At 43.6% G+C, this 16,726-nt stretch overlaps 1 protein-coding gene across 10 annotated transcripts in view; it reads left to right on the top strand.

The window, feature by feature from the left end:
• ATP11A (ATPase phospholipid transporting 11A) overlaps window positions 1–16,726 on the top strand; it is a 273,658-nt gene that overhangs the window by 135,581 nt on the left and 121,351 nt on the right. For all 10 annotated transcript variants that reach the window (XM_075590677.1, XM_075590679.1, XM_075590680.1 and 7 more), the window contains exons 3-5: window positions 9,567–9,656; window positions 15,182–15,262; window positions 15,385–15,492. In XM_075590677.1, the coding sequence (XP_075446792.1) occupies window positions 9,567–9,656; window positions 15,182–15,262; window positions 15,385–15,492 (279 nt within the window). The remainder of the gene's footprint in view (window positions 1–9,566; window positions 9,657–15,181; window positions 15,263–15,384; window positions 15,493–16,726) is intronic.

Here is a 16,726-nt window from a genome sequence, read left to right as displayed (position 1 = left end):
ATAGTAATGTAGTACCAGGTCAAATGATGCTCCCATGTAAGGCAAGAACATGAAATAAGCACATTGGGGATGTCTAAGAGAACCACAAAAGTGGCAATCCAGACCCCCCAAAATAGCTAATAGATAAGTCCTTGGAGCTAGGCCATTATTATAAGTTGGTAATATATAAAACGGAGAGTACTCACTGCTTCTTTGTGTGGACAGGTGTAACGCTTATGCTCGCCACAAACCAGGACCGGACCGCGGGGCTGAGGTGGGGATAGATATACACCGACCTTAGACCATGAAGCTTGGTCCGGGTTGCGTAGTCCGTAGAACAAGGCGCCAAGATCTTGCTGCTGCTCGGTAGGGACATCCTGAGGGTGCACAAAGTCCGTAAACAGCTCAACAGACCCCACAACGCCCCATTCGCCCAAAGACTTGACCTAGGATGGGTGATAGTGGGCAACGTGTGCACTGACAAAGGGCACGGACCAGACTATGTTGATGCCCGCAGAACAGCGATAACAGAATGTGGACACACATCCCTCTCCGAAACATGTCTTGGCCATCTCCAAGTGACAGGAGGGCTGAGTGAGGAGAAGGGACAAGGTCATACCCCTGAGATCAACAAAAACATCTTCACATCAGGGGGATGTGACAATGGCCTAGGTTGCTTAGTAGTCCAGACAACTAAGGATGGCAAGGCGACTCCACCGAAGGAAGAAAGTAACCTCCTGAAGGTGACCGCCAAAGGGATTGTACAAAGGAAAGGAAACAATCGGTCGGTCCTCCTGCGAGCAATGGCACAGCTAAGACGTACAGCCATTCCTCTCCGCAGAATATCAAGTGGCAAAGCAGCCAACCACCACAGCTGGCATAGCCGCAAAAGATTGCGCCCTGCAGGTGAAACTATAGGGGCAAAAAGACTGTCCTCTGGCACGCCAAAAAAGAGACAATCGCAGAGACATTTCACAAAAGGATTTACAAGGAAAAAAAGAGACTGTTCTTCGTCATGTCCAGGGAAAAAACAACCTCCTGAGGGCAATTAACAAAGAGACACAAAGGCATATCACCAAAATACGTGGAGACATTCTCATGCAAGAGGAATGCAACGATGACACAGCGTTCCAGACAACGAGAGAAGACCATGCAAGCGACCATTGGAAATAGAAATCCGGGGACCGAAACGCCTCCCATACAGCGGAGTCTGGGAATAAGCTGGAATCTCAAAACAGACGCATTCACATTCCAGGTGTCCATCGACGGAAAACCCTACACCCGACGCAAGGCCCTCTTCACGACCTGCTGGGATTCGTGGCTCCAGTCACCATACAAGGGAAGTCTCTTCTCAGAGAAATGTCCTTCGAGAAGCAGGACTGGGACACCCCACTACCTCAAGAAAGATGGAAAGAGTGGGAAACGTGGAAGGATTCTTTGAACATCCTAGAGCAGCTTCAGATCCCACGCCCCTACTCACCTACATCTCTCACCGCTGTACACAGCAAAAAGCTTTGCGTGTTCTCAGACGGCCTCTACAAAGGCCATAGCAGTGGTGGCCTACTTAAAAATCATGGATGCGTATGGAGGCGACCATGTCAGGTTCATCCTCGGCAAGGCGAAAGTGGCGCCACAACGCGACCACACTATACCCAGACTTGAGCTTTGTGACGCAGTATCAGCGGTAGAACTGTCAGAACTCGTCAAAAATGAAATGGACTGCAAACCAGATGCTGTTTGGCTCTACACAGATAACAAGGTGGTACTGGGCTACATAAGCAACGAGAAAGGAAGATTCCACATATACGTGGCCAACCGTGTAGAAAGAATCAGGAAGTCAACCCAACCAGAACAATGGTACCACGTGCCAAAATCCTGCAGATCATGCCACCAGATCAGTGCCCGCAGCACAACTACAGAACACGTTGTGGCTCACAGGACCAACGTTTCTTACGCAGCCCGCAGAAACGCCATCAACCCCAGTCAACGACTCTGAACTCGTGGATCCCGAGGAGGACACGGAGGCAAGGCCTCAAGTATCTGTGTTGCTCACAAATATATGGCCAGAAACGCCCTCAGAAGATTCTTTGCCATCAGAGGTCCAGTCGAACAAATACACTCCGACTGCGGAACCAATTTCGTAGGGGTACGTGAAGGATTACAAATAAACACTAAACAGTGCCAGAGACTTTTGCACAAAGACATTGTGGTGCAACCAGCTAACCTGGAGCGGTGCATCCACCTGGCATCCTTTTCCAAAGAATCTTTGCCAAAGGACTTTGAAGCTAGTGATACCGGCCGGTATCACTTCGTTATGTGGACATGGACTTTGCATTATTATGTTATGTTTGTTTGCATTGCACATATGTTCCACATATTCAAGTTATATAGTGGTATCTCCAGATACCAGACGGGAAGTGTCATGGAACAAGAATCATATCTCTGTTTGACCCCCCCCCCCCTTCTGCTTGTCAGCCCCTTTAGTTCAGCTGCATGTATTTGTTCCTCACACACACACAGTGCCTGTGTGGTGTATCACTATGTTGCCTTTTCCTTCCAGTCTGCCAGTACTCTGGTTGCCCTGGCAACACCTCCAGTCCTCCTAGGTATTGGACTTTACCATTCCCCCCTGTCCCTGCTGACAGTTGGTTTAGCCTGCCCCTATTCTTGTGTCACAAGCAGGACCCTCTTTCTTTTCCTTCCTGACTTGGCTGAGTGAGTACCTTCCTGTCACACTCCCATGGCAAGGCCATCTCTTTCTACCTGCCCTCAACTACAAACTCACAACTACACAACATCCACAAGTACCCGTATTCACTGCTGCCTTTCCAATAAAGTGAAGGAAATATTATAGGACTTGGTGTGATTTGGAAATGGGGCTGAGTTAAGCTATCTGGGGCTATTCACACATCACACGTGACCTTGGCTTCAGAATATCCACGGACGGTGCATGATGACGCACCAGTGGCAGATGCCCCCAGCAACGAACTACAAATGCTGGACGAACAAGATTTTTTTTTTTAATTGTGGTCCAGAGGTGGTTGCAATCTCCAGAACAAGAAACATTTTGATGATAAGTAAGGGCCTTCTCATTAATTCCAGGCCCACATAAAAGTACATCCTAAATATTACTTATTTCATGTGTTAAATTGCCAATAAATCCCATGCGAGTAGAAGATACTCACTCACATTCTCTTCTCTCATAAGGGTAAAAGGACTAAGGGGCCTATATACAGTGTCACAAATGGCAATTTGTTGATGTAAAATTGACGTATCTTTGGCTGCATTTATGTGATAACAGGCCTTAAAGCTGCAATCCAAGTGCCCGTTTCTATTTCTATTTTTATCTATTTTTTTTTTTTTTACATTGGATTGAAGCACGGGGTCTCCAAAAGCTGAACCCCATTTATATCAGCTTCTTCCCTAGCTATTTACCTCCTTAGCAGGTGCCGGTAGCCGCTCTGGCTCGCTGGCTGGGTTCCTGTATTGGCAGATGTTCTAAGCTCTACATCCTGCGGGCCAATAGGAAGTGACATCCTATTAACCCACCTGAAGCGAAAGCTTTAAAGTTTGCCGAGATACGGCACCCCCTTCAGTGGTAAGTATCTCGGAAAGCAAGGGGTCACCACAGCTGAAATACATGGGGTTCAGCTCCAGAGACCCCCTGCTTCACACCTATCTAAAAAGAAAACAAATGGAGGAAAAGGCCACTTGGATTGCTCCTTTAAGCATCAAAAATGTTGTCTTGTTAAATATTTGCACATGACGATCAGATGGTAATGGAATGTACTAAAAAAATTCTACGCACCAAAAAAAACAACCTGTTTAAGCGAAATTACGTTACGCAAGTATCAACCAAAAATAAATCTGTTGCAGTACAGATGTTTCATTACATAGATTCATAAAATGTATTATTTTCATAGTGTGTATGTATGTATATTTGTATTCATATAGCGCCCACAGCTGTACTGCATGCTTTACAAGAGAGAATACAGGGAATTATAGTACAATAAGCGCAACAAACAAGGTCAGACAATAGGAAAGGAAATCCCTGCCCCGTACAATCTATACGCTTGGCGTATATCAAGTGTGAGGGAGCACCACAGATAAAGGGCAATGAGGGAAAAAGGTTTAAGGTGAGAGAGAGCAGTATGGGTAAAAGGGGTGGAAAGGAGACAGTTATGGGTAGAGCGCAGGAGACGAGCAGGGGCATAACGAGAGATCAAAGCTGATATGTAGGGAGGAGCAGATGAGTGGAGTGTCTTGAAGGTAAGGAGGAGAACTTTGAGGGTGATCAAAAACTTGGTGGGAAGCCAGGAGAGGGATTTAAGGAGGAGATGAGCAGAGACTGTTTTAGGGGAAAGTTAATTTATTCTAGTGTAGCCCTTGTTCCCCCGTACCCGGGAAGGAACTACCAATGCTGCTATTACCTATTGGCAACCAGGAGGCCTGAGCCTCCTCCACCTGTAGAGGATCCCAACGTGGTGGGATAGGCCCCTTACAGGAACAGTAACAATAATACTCAGTCAGGTATATAACAACAACCTTTACTGAACACAGACAACAGTTCCCTGTACCCTACAGTATAACAATGGCCCAACCTGATACCACCAGTGAGTGTCCCGCAAAGTACATAGGGTGCTTGGCACCAATACCCTGATGTCCTTTTCCCCCAATGTCAGGGCCCACCTAAAAGTGTAGGAGATAGCGCTATCCCGTGGAGTGTTGGTGCACTTAGTTGAGGTACCTGCCGAGTACTCGAGTACTCGGTGTGGCCGACTTAGCAACAGGGATCCGCCGATCCAGCGACATCGTCCGCGATGACGTCCGCCTCTGCGTTGGGTAAATTCTAGCATGGATAATATCACCATACGGGTCTCTTACAGTGGAGGTGGTCTGGTCCCAGACCACAGCCGCAGTCACTGTGCAGCGTCTTTACTGTGTCCCTGACACTAGACAGTAAAGCGTCTCTAGCTAAGGAGGCCTTCCCTGCAGCAACCACAAGCTACTGGGAGTCGGGGTCTAATTGGGGATAAACTAGGCCTAGTCTCAGAGCCACTACCTGCTGATCAAGCTCCCTCTTCTGACTGGCATTTTCTCCTGAGCGTGCCAAATGTATCCTTCTGCCTGCCAAGATCCTAGCAGCCCTATTGGCTGTGCTTGCCCATGTGTTGTGCAGCCCCTGGGGCTGCTGTGAATTATAGATCCCCTGCAGAGCTTTGGGTGTAATGGACGCCGCTATACTAGCTCCTGCTCATGTGCGGGGTGGAGCAAGATGGCCGCTGCAACTTGGAATATCCTGTGTGCATCCGCGAGTGCTTCTGCGCATGCGCAGCCAATTCAACATGGCGGCCCCCGCTGTCAGGTGCGCCACAAACCTCCCAGTGACCCAGTCGCAAAGCACAACCTCCCTGCACCTCCCTGCCTAGCCGCGCTCTTCCCCAGCTGCAGCGGAGGTAAGGGGAAAGTCGAGGGAGGGGGCGCCCAGAGGGAGACCTGTCTAAACTGGCAGCAGAATTTTGAATAGATTACAAAGGAGAAATTTGTGAGGCAGAGAGGCCTGTTAGCAATATGTCACAATAATTCAAATGGAGGAGTGTAAGAGTGTAAGTGCAGAGGTATGCAATGGGGACCATTTTTAAGGTGAAATTAAAATGAGGCTTTATTGCCTGTTCCTTTTAAACCATACAGCAACAAAAATATGCACAAAACAATAAACACCTATCCCTGTGTAAGGGCTAACTTACTTCCCCAGTCCCTCTCTGCAAGGCTGAGGGGGAAAAGCCCTTACCCACTTTTCACCCCAAAGTCTCAGTGGTACCTGAACACAGATGGCCCTTCAGGTCTGTGGTGTCCATGTAGGTGTCTGCTTGAGGGTCCAAGCATATAGGTCTGGTCCCCTTGTGTCTTTCTCTCTGGACACAGCCCTCCTTTTCCTTCTGTCAGCTCCCTTGTGAGATAAGGAATATCCTTCCTGTTTCTCATATCAGGCTTTTTCTAACAGTCCTAATCAGCCAGGTGGAGTCTGGTTGATTACCTGTGCAATTAACCAGCACACTGCTGTATTTAGAGGCAGTTTCTCCCAAACAGTGAAGTCCCTGTTACATACCTCCCCTGTTTGTGGGAATCTCAGGCTTACCACGGCCAAAGCCCATCCTTTCACTCTCACTCAAGTTATCTCTGTGGCTTGAATGAGCGTGGATTGAGTACAAGAACCCTCAGTCCTGTTGGGAATGGAGCCCTTTCTCCAGTTTATTAGTGTCTCCTCCAGAAGGTGCTTGAGATCAGCACTCCTCAGTCGCTTGAGGAGGACTTTTTCCAAGTACAGTCTTTCTAAGGACTGCGTGGTCATGAGATTTTCCCTCTTTATTGGGTCATCCACACAAAACACTCACAAAGCCCTGTGAGAGGAACCTCTGATGCATTTTGGGCTAACCTGCTCTTTGACAAAGGGCAGATTTGCCCGAAACGCGTCAGAGGTTCCTCTCACAGGGCTTTGTGAGTGTTTTGTGTGGATGACCCAATAAAGAGTTAATTTTTTACTAATTTTTGATCCAGCCACCGTCGTCTTTTTTCTGGTTCAACAAGCTGTGCACTGTTTGCACTTCCCCCCACAGGATACCTTCTCTCTGGACTAACGGAACAGTAGCACGCTGACTACAGGACACATTACTACCAAGTGTGAGTACTTCAAACTTCAAGATGTTTATATTTCTTAAGTACTCCTAAGCCCATCCAGTCTAGCACCAGGGGAGTGATTTCTACATTGGGTGTTTGGTGGGGTCCGGTTGTCCATTCAGGTTGGTCAGCTCGGTCATTCCACCATATTGCTTTTAATCTTGTCATTCCTCCCCTTAATTGGAGCATTATATATGACTGGATACACTGGCAAGTATTTCATTTGGAAGATACCTGTATTCGTTGCTGACACCTTGTTATATTATGTGTCACGGGAGACCAGGTTTATTAACACCTTTTTATACCGGGATAATTGATTAAGCAAAGCAAGGAGGTAAAATAAATTGTAATTTATTTCAGGAAAAGACATACACACAATGTAACACAATTTACAGGGTTAACACATTTACTGGGAACAGGCTAACAAATAAATCTATCCTCTAAACGGAATTCACAAAAATGACCTCTGTAAGAGCCCTTTTCCTTGACCGGTAGATACTCGCGAAAGTCCTGGAACTGATTTCAGCATGCAATGCCAACCGCGGACGCTACGTTCTCAAAAGCAGGACTTAGCAACTAGACTGAGTTGAAAATCCTTGAAGCCGGCTCACGTCTATTCAGTACAGAGCATCTGAATTTGCCGCTGTTTGTTTGACACTTGGAACTTGCCCTCCTGATTGGCTGCAAGTCCCCTTATGGGTTTCAGTGTCTCCTAAACTAACATCTAAAGCCTATCAGAGCGTGGGAATTTTCCTGCCGGCCAATCAACGATTTGCAGGTATCGTAAAGCTGGGTGGGCACCTTTTCTCAGTCTGCAAAGGGCCATGCTCCAACCTGGCACCTCTGCATCTTGGCATACTGAGCCCACCCGCTGTCCAGGCTCCACAGAGTCTGGGGTTTGGCAAATGGTGGCCGGATAGCCCTGTGTTAGCCGAGGATGCAGGTACTCAAGCAGAACTGCAGTACCCCTCCGGTTCTAACACCTTGGCATCCCTGAGGCTTTCAAGTCCTGACTTCTCACAGACCCATAGGCACCAAGCTTGGTAGCCATCTGGTCTTCTCGGAATCCATGACTTGGAAATTCCACTGTTCATTTACAGGTTACCAGTACATATACCTATTAACTATAATTCTTTAATAAAATATACTGTGTCCTGTCTTATGTGTGGTAAAATATGTCTCGGTTCTGGTGTCAGGGATGGAGTGAGTGTATATATTACCTACCCTCACTAGCCTCATACTTGGCACACTTTAGAAAAATAACTTTTAAAACTTTTACACACACGAACCACTCTCCACTTTATCACTTAGCTGGAGTGGCCCCCAGAACCATAAAACTATGTTTAGGGTATCTGGGTAGGGACCCCCTGTATGGTTGTAGGTATACATTAACCCCTTCATGCCCGGTTACCTTGTCTGGAAGATGCTGCAGCAGGAATCCTGGTGGTGAGTCGTAATAGCGATTTCAGAGTCAGAGTTTGCCCAGAGATATGTGCTTGGTTGCATCCGAGAATCTCACTCAATTCCCTGATCCGATTCCTGGGGTATCCCAGAACTCCGGAACCCCGATACATAGACACATTCTGTAAAGACTTTCTCTGGCAAGCCCACCCTGAAACTTACAGCCTAGAAATCTCCCGGTCCCAGCATCCCAGGAAAGGTGAAACACACAGACATTTTTAATGTCGCAAAATTTGCACACAGTCACAGTAATGCATTTAGGATATCTGGGTCCAAGAGCTGACACTCTAGGACCGCCACACTCAGATCAGGGGTAACCAAGTGGGCTGAACCTTTATTCGTGAGCCTGGTTAACCCCTTCACCGTAACATTATGATCATCTGAAAATGCTACATTCTTTTTGCTTCATGAAGCTTTATGCTCACTTTTGAGCACAGATACGGAGCTCTCCTACTGCATACAATATGTGAGGAATTAACTATCTCCGTCAGGAGATTGTTTAGAGCACATTGAATTACCAATTACCTTTTGTCCAGTATATACATAACCTTTTCTGTATCAAGCAATTATGACAAACATGTTTCAAATGAATATAGCGTCCAAAAAGACCAAGGGCTATAAAGCAGTTGGTGAATATGTGGATTTCCATAGAGGCGATCAGTGCATGTAAAGGGCAGCAAAAAAGCAGCAACTGCATTGAAAATCTATTTAGAGCTGAATTTATATAATGCATCAGCCTTGCTGTCTAAGCATTACCCTTTATTCTGTAAAAAAAAAAAATCTTAAAACAGGAGGAGTTATTGGAACTTTTTCTTACTTCAGTGGTTTCTTTTGCAATAACAGGTGGCTATTTATATCCAACCTGTTTTGGGGCTTGGTATATCTCAGAAAGGCAGAACGACATGAATATATAAAAACCAAGGTTCATAACAATAGTACCAGCAGTGTTAATAGCATTACATTGAAACGTGTTGTATTATAAAGTCAGCCAGTGCAGGTTGCTGCTCACCCACAATCTTACTCCTTTATCTCACAATGATTCCATTAAAATGGTGTGTGTGTGTGTGTGTGTGTGTGTGTGTGTGTGTGTGTGTGTGTGTGTGTGTGTGTGTGTGTGTGTGTGTGTGTGTGTGTGTGTGTGTGTGTGTGTGTGTGTGTGTGTGTGTGTGTGTGTGTGTGTGTGTGTGTGTGTGTGTGTGTGTGTGTGTGTGTGTGTGTGTGTGTGTGTGTGCGCCTTGACGAGAATTCACGTATAAGTGCTTATTTTTGATAGTGCAATATACCTATGTAATATTTTTCCCGCAAGCTGCTTTACATATGACATCTACAAAAATGTCCTATACAAAAAAAAACATCGCTTCCGTGGTTTACAGCTTCAAGTAGAATTAGGGCAAATTGCTTAATACTGATTTTCGCTTCTAACATTTCTTTTTAATTATCTTTTGCAGTACACATTCTGGAACTTTGTACCGAAGAACTTGTTTGAGCAATTCAGAAGAATAGCAAACTTTTACTTCCTCATCATTTTTCTTGTCCAGGTATGAAAATCAGTTTAATATACATTACATCGTAACGCCGTAAACATTGTGGAGGTTTTTGGCACAACAGCATTTCCCGAGCGGTGACTCTGTGTCTTTAAGATATTTAACTCAAATAAAACACACAGTATGCACAATCACATCATGGGCCATAGTTACTGAGCAGTAGTAAGCTGTAACACACCTTACAGCACCTCAGGTCGCCTTATATCCCATTCACTTGAATAAGGTGTCCTATGACTTTATCACCACTCGGCTCTATATTCTCTCTTATTTTTATTTTCTGTTTAATCACTTGTATAGACTCATTTAGGAACAAAAATATCTTATTTAGATAAAGTAAGGTGAAACATAAATCAGTAAATTGAATTAAAGTCATCCCAACCCTGTTCTAAAATTGCATGACACTTGTGGTGTTATACAGTACATGTTGCTGCAGTATTGCATTGGTGTGCAATCTATTTTTTAGGGGCAACCCCTGCATTTAAATGTCCACTACACAAAGGCCCCCCCACCCCAAAAATATTAGACATTAACTCTGCAGAGGTCCCTGCTTCTGATTGGGACCCCCGCAGTGTTAATTGCCTGACTGAAACTCCAGAAACTGATTGCACTACAGCAGCAGCCCGTGTCTCTCTCCCTCTCTCCCTGTTTTTCGCCTTCCCTCCCTCTCTCTCTCTCTCTCTCTCTCTCTCTCTCTCTCACTCTCACTCTCACTCTCACTCTCACTCTCACTCTCACTCTCACTCTCACTCTCCCTGTCTCTCTCTCTTTCCCTGTCTCTCTCTCTACCTCCATCCCTCTCGCTGTCTTTCTCTCGCTCTCTGCTCCATCCATCCTGGATGATGACGTTGTAGATGCCTGAATATGGATTAGCCCAAATATGGATATGCCCATTTTTGGGCACCTATGACATCATTATCCAGGCTGAACAGAGCAGAGAGCGCTGCTGCTGGGGAAATGGAGAGAGACAGGGAGAGAGGGATACACAGCTGCTGCACTGCGGTGGTCCTTTGGCAACCCCAATGAATTTGCTGATGACCCCCAAGGGGTTTGTGACCCACAGGTTGCGCACCACTGCTGTATTGTACAAAGTGCAATAGTATCAGGCATACCAGATGGCATTCTCCAAGGCTCTTACAGTGTAGTATTGGATTGGAAAGGTACTGGGATGTTGAAGGACTCAACCAAGGTCTTGCAAAGCTAGTCTTGAATGCAGGTTTCCAAGTTCACAGTCCAGTATATTAACCACTTGGTCAGTGTTCCTCCAAAGGCTATTCATCAAATACCTATGCAGCGATAGCTTCACGTACTATAATTGGAGTGGCATGACTAACTAGTGCAGAAAGCCAGAGCACTATATTAATTTGTTCACCACCAATCCATCTTCTGCAGTACATGTTAAAATTTGCACCTAAATGTGGACCAAGAAAACTTCAGAAAACAATGAGCTTTCTAATGGAAGAATGTTCTGCATTTCTGCTTTGCTTTTCACCTTCTTATAGGAAACTGGCAAAGTATAGTCCCAAAATGTTACACCCCTTGTCAGACCTTGGGCTTCAGTGAGTGGGCTTATTTCCACTAGTAGTGGGGGCAACTATCAGATCATCTCTACTACTGCATGTGCTTTCAGTATTCAAGGTAGGGGTGTGATGTGTGGGAGAGTTTTGAAAAAGGTGGAACTTTCCCTTTATATCCATCAGGCACTTGGCACTTGGAAGCCTGTATTGCAACAGAGGCATTCACTGAACACTTAAGGAAACATTCCATTTGGTATATGTGATATTAAATACCATTACAGTGTTAGTGTTAAATGTTTTATGTGCCAATAGCCCAACACCCACAGTACATGTTACTTTTATGTTGGTGCTATATAATGTATCACAAGAACTCTGAATGCATTTGTCTTGATGGTCTTGTCCTTAAACCAGTCTTTTCAATCTATTTCCTATCGAAGTCCAACACTTCATGATTATTATTACATTATAAAGCAAAAATGTAGGGGCTGTTACGATAAAGGGGAAGTTCTTAAATGTTGGTAAATAGCTCTGAGTAAAAATTGTGTGTGTATGTATATGTATATATGTATATAGCAACTGTAAATATTACTGTATATTCATTTGCATGTCTTAGACAGGTCTGCAACCCTGTCTTTCACCATTATCGCCCAGCACACACAGCATATGCATTGGCTAAGGGTTGTTCATGTAATGTGAGCTTGAGATAAAAGGTGGCACTGTGTGCTCATTTGCATGTCATTTCCCAGAATCCCTTGCTGCAGTGGAAGTGCTGTGTGCTGGGCGATAATGGTGAAAGACAGGGTTGCAGACCTGTCTAAGACATGCAAATGAATATACAGTAATATTTACAGTTGCTATATGCTTTACTGTGGAGGGTTTTTGTCACTTTTTTTACCCACCATAACCTTAATATATATATATATATATATATATATATATATATATATATATATATATATATATATATATATATATATATATATTATTATATATATGTATATATATAATAAAAAATAAATAGACCATACCATTCTGTGGCTAACTAAATGCTTTTATTTGTGCGAGCTTTCGAGATACACTAATCTCTTCCGGCGATGCTACATTGAATAAAGCAAGCAATGGTTTCACTTAAAAACAGTGCATCTTGGAATGTTATTTGTGACTGAAACCTATGCAGTATGCGATTTATGACTTGAGGTGTTAAATAGTCCCTGAATGTTAGTGATGTAAGAGTGTGCATGTACAGTATGTATGTAAATATACATTTACACAGCGCCCACAGTGCATACAGCGCCTTACAAAAGGTGTGTGTGGAGTGGGAGTGTATATAATGGTTTGGATAGGTGTGAAAATGTAAGAGGGTGTTGCATTACTAAAAGTGTGTGTAGATACTATATGGTTCCTATTGGTATATAGGGATGGAATTACATAGATTATTTGTATGTGTTAGAGACAGCTGTGTGTTCAATCATATAGTGCAGTATGTATAGACATGGCCTTAAGCACTCATGGGAAGAGAGTTCTCTTGTGTCAGTAGTGACTTATGAAACTCGGTTTAGGCCACCGCTTAGTGTCCCAAACAGTTGCATAAATTTGTAGTCATGCAACCGTCTCTCTTTCGGTGTTCTAAGATTACCTTTGAGTATGGCAACCCTCAGATCGTTCATCTTATGGCCAGAGACAGAGAAATGTTCGCTGACAGGACTGTCTCTTGTTCCGTGTCTGATGCTGTGGCGATGCAGATTCATTCTCTTGTTTAGCCCCTGTCCCGTCTCACCTATGTAGTAGCAGCCCCCTGGGCATTTAATGCACATGATGAGGTACACGACATTGCTGGAGGAACAGGTGAACCTTCCTCTGATTTTGTACTTCAGATTCCTGTGTGGTATTTGTATTGTGCCCACTGTGTGGAACATTGCGCAGGTTTTGTATCTTGCGTCCTGGCATGGTCTTGTCCTGCATCCAGTTGTACTGTTGAATACTTTACTCCTCATAATTTTATTGAGATTATGAGGTTGTCTGTATGATAATAAGGGTATTTCAGGGAAGACCTGTTGCAGTGTTGCATCTTCCTGGAGAATGGGTTGTAGTTCCCTGGCGATCTTGCGTAGAGCATCTAGGTGTGGGTTATATGTGACCACCAAAGTTACCCTGTCGCTTGTCTCTCTCTGTCTGTATTCAAGAAGATCACTTCTTGGTATTCTGGTGGCTTTGTGGATTTGCTGGTCTACAATTCTGTGGTTATATCCACGGATTATGAAATCCGATCTCAAGGCTGTAATCCATTAGCTTCTGTCTGCTGTGTCAGAGCATATCCGGTTGTATCGTATGGCTTGACTGTAGATGGTTGCATGTTTAGTGTGTGTCAGGTGGAAGCTGTTGTCCCTCAAATAGCTTGCTCTGTCTGTAGGTTTGAGGTATACAGAAGTCTGTAGTTGGTGGTTACATATAAAAAAGAAAAGGGGGGCCGCAAAACAAATAGAAGTGCAAAGTCAAGGTTGGCACTGACAAATAAACAATGGTCAATAGTAAAATAGGTGCATGTGATATATAATATATTATCGTACTCACACGGCCATGTGTGGTACCAAGTCCAGGGAATGGTATCTTTATCTGTGCTGTTCCTTCACTGCAGCAGTCAGCTACAGTAATGCTCCCTTTCTGGTTCGTCACAAGTGTAGCCTCACAGGTGTAGACTTCAGTGCTCATACCATATACATATGAGAGAAGACGACACCGCAAATACGGATATAACAGGTATTTTTATTATTATTATCAAATATATCCACACTTAGAAGCCCTCCGCAAGATCGCCAGGGAACTACAACCTATAACTTTTTGGGGAAAATGTAGTTCTATACAATCTTTTACCTAAATGGGTAATTTTTCTAGGTTTCTGATTTTAGATTTTTTTTCTTTATATTAGAATAGTCAATATGCTTTGTTATTAGTTAGATATTTATACCTAACATAGGAAAGACTTCGCCAGCAATTCTAAACCATCTATGATCAGAGTTATAAAGCAGTTTGTAGAAAATTCGAAACTGCTTCTATCTGCATATAGGTAGACAGGAAATACGTATAGAATCCACTTGATCTTGTGTAATTTTCATATCCCTAACTCTATGGCATTTAAAGGCATTTCATATAATACTTTACACAGTGAACTTGTGAAGACTAGTGAAATGTTACTTTCTTGGGCGTATTACTCACTTCTCTCCTGTACCCTTGAACTCATTGATGCCCTCATAGCTCCCATTTGCAATCTAGTCATATTGCCATCTGGCTGTCTTTTGCCATTGGAATGTCCCTTCGGTTACAGAATCAAGCTATCGTAGAGGTCTGCCATAACAAATGTGTTGGTAAGAACTATGAATTAATTCCTTGTTAATGTTTTTTTTTTATATTTTCCCTGGTAAATACAAAGGTTTAGTAGCATTTCAGCGTTATAAAAGTGTTAAATGTTTGAAGTCGTTTTCATTTCAGACGACAATTATGAGAAAATAGTGGCTACCATGAGGATTATTCAGTAAACTGCTAATCGGGGAGCTAGAAACTCCCATAGACTTGAGTTTCCATGCAATAGTGCCCTGACTGACACATCCACCGCTTAACATATAACCTCCTACGTTAGTTATTACAGTTTGACCATTACCAGTCTGCCATGCCAACCCAGCGGCTGTCCCAAATACGAAAACCTAACTATGTCACTACTTTTGTAATACTGACCTAGATTTTAAGTTACATTTTCAATGACTTCTTCACTTGTTAACATTACTTGTTGTTTGAAATGTGGGTGAGCAATTAATAAAAGACACGCTCCCTTGTGTGTTTCTTTAAAAATAAATCACTGCGGTGCATTTGCCTGTAACTCAACTTACCCACCTGTCAATGTGGGAGGCGAAAAAAGAATGACAAATCTGATCCCTGTACATTATTTATCATCGAGTTAGCCATCTCACTGAATGTCCACACATTGTAACAGGAATATATTTTCTCTTGTAGCTTATCATTGATACACCAACCAGTCCGGTAACCAGTGGCCTGCCACTTTTCTTTGTCATCACTGTGACAGCCATTAAACAGGTAACTAATACACTTAGCTTTTAACATTCCAAGCACTAACAGTTGTATACTAACTAGATTATTATATCATGATGTCAGCCTGTCTCTTGACTGTGAATGCATTATGTATCACCACTCTGTAGGGCTATGAAGACTGGTTGAGACATAAAGCCGACAATGCAATGAACCAGTATCCAGTCCATGTCATCCAGCATGGAAAACTGGTTCGGAAACAAAGCAGGAAACTGAGAGTGAGTACCAAAGTAATAAAGAAACACGGCAGGAGGGGGAGTTTCAATTGGTGAATGATAAAAACACCTTGGTTACCAAGATTTTATTAAGATGTAATAGGAAAGTAATTGCTGCAACACTCATTTACTTTAACAGATGGAATATGCCATATCATCACTTTGACCCCTGTGGTTTATATCTGGGTTGCATCATAGTTTTTTTTACTGCTGATGATGAACAGAGTATACAGTACATCACCACTACTCCTTATGGATTCAAATGAGTGTTGTTATTGTATTGTTCTTCGGAGTTCCATGTTGGATGCTTTAACTCTATATACTGTGCATGCTGTCCCAACTCTGGGAATTTCTGTTATCCAGCATTCCAATGTGGGATTATACAGAACAAACAAAATCATTCAAATGTATTATTCTTATTTGTGATAATGAGTATTTACATGGTTTATTATATACTACAATAATGGCATAATGTGCAGTAAAAACGTAATTAATAAGATTCCATAAGTAAGTAGCTGAATGCCTATTGATTATGCGTACTTATATAGCTGTAGCAATGAGAGGAATGAACCTCAGTGTGTGGCGCTACTAGCCCAGTAGACACGTGTGCATCACACGGAGGCATCCACATTAACCCTTGATGTACCGGAGTCCGGAGTATAAAGCAGAAAGCTGTAGCTGTAGCAAATTAAGCCCATAGGCAATCACATAGGTATAGGGAAAAGCTGGCCACGGCGATCATGAGGTCCCCCGACGGGAACCAGCAGACCCCCGCAATGCCAGACCAAATCCCCTAGTGATGGACAATAACGCAGCATACAGTTCAGTGATTGGGGTACTCATAAAATCAACCGCTGGTGAATCGAAGACATCCGGTAGCAGCAGCAGCAGCAGCAGCAGCAGCAGCAGCAGCAGCAGCAGCAGCGTGCATCCACAGGTAAGTGCAGGATAAGGAAAAAGGAAAACTGAGAGCACAGCTAAAGGTGTGGAACTGGAGGCCAATAGAAAAAATAACAAAAACTTTATTGAAACATGCCTAGTTTAAAAAGAGAAACCTCTAACGCGTTTCTCGCAAAGGGCGCTTTATCAAACGCGTTAGAGGTTTCTCTTTTTAAACTAGGCATGTTTCAATAAAGTTTTTGTTATTTTTTCTGTTGGCCTCCAGTTCCACGCTTTTTCCTGTGCTCTCAGTTTTCCTTTGTCCTTACTTATATAGCTGTATAACACAAATATTACC

The sequence above is a fragment of the Ascaphus truei genome, chromosome 3, assembly GCF_040206685.1.
Source record: "Ascaphus truei isolate aAscTru1 chromosome 3, aAscTru1.hap1, whole genome shotgun sequence".
In the NCBI taxonomy this organism is placed as follows: Eukaryota; Metazoa; Chordata; class Amphibia; order Anura; family Ascaphidae; genus Ascaphus; species Ascaphus truei.
Note: the sequence above shows the minus strand (reverse complement) of the source record. Positions and strands in the feature narration are given on the sequence as shown.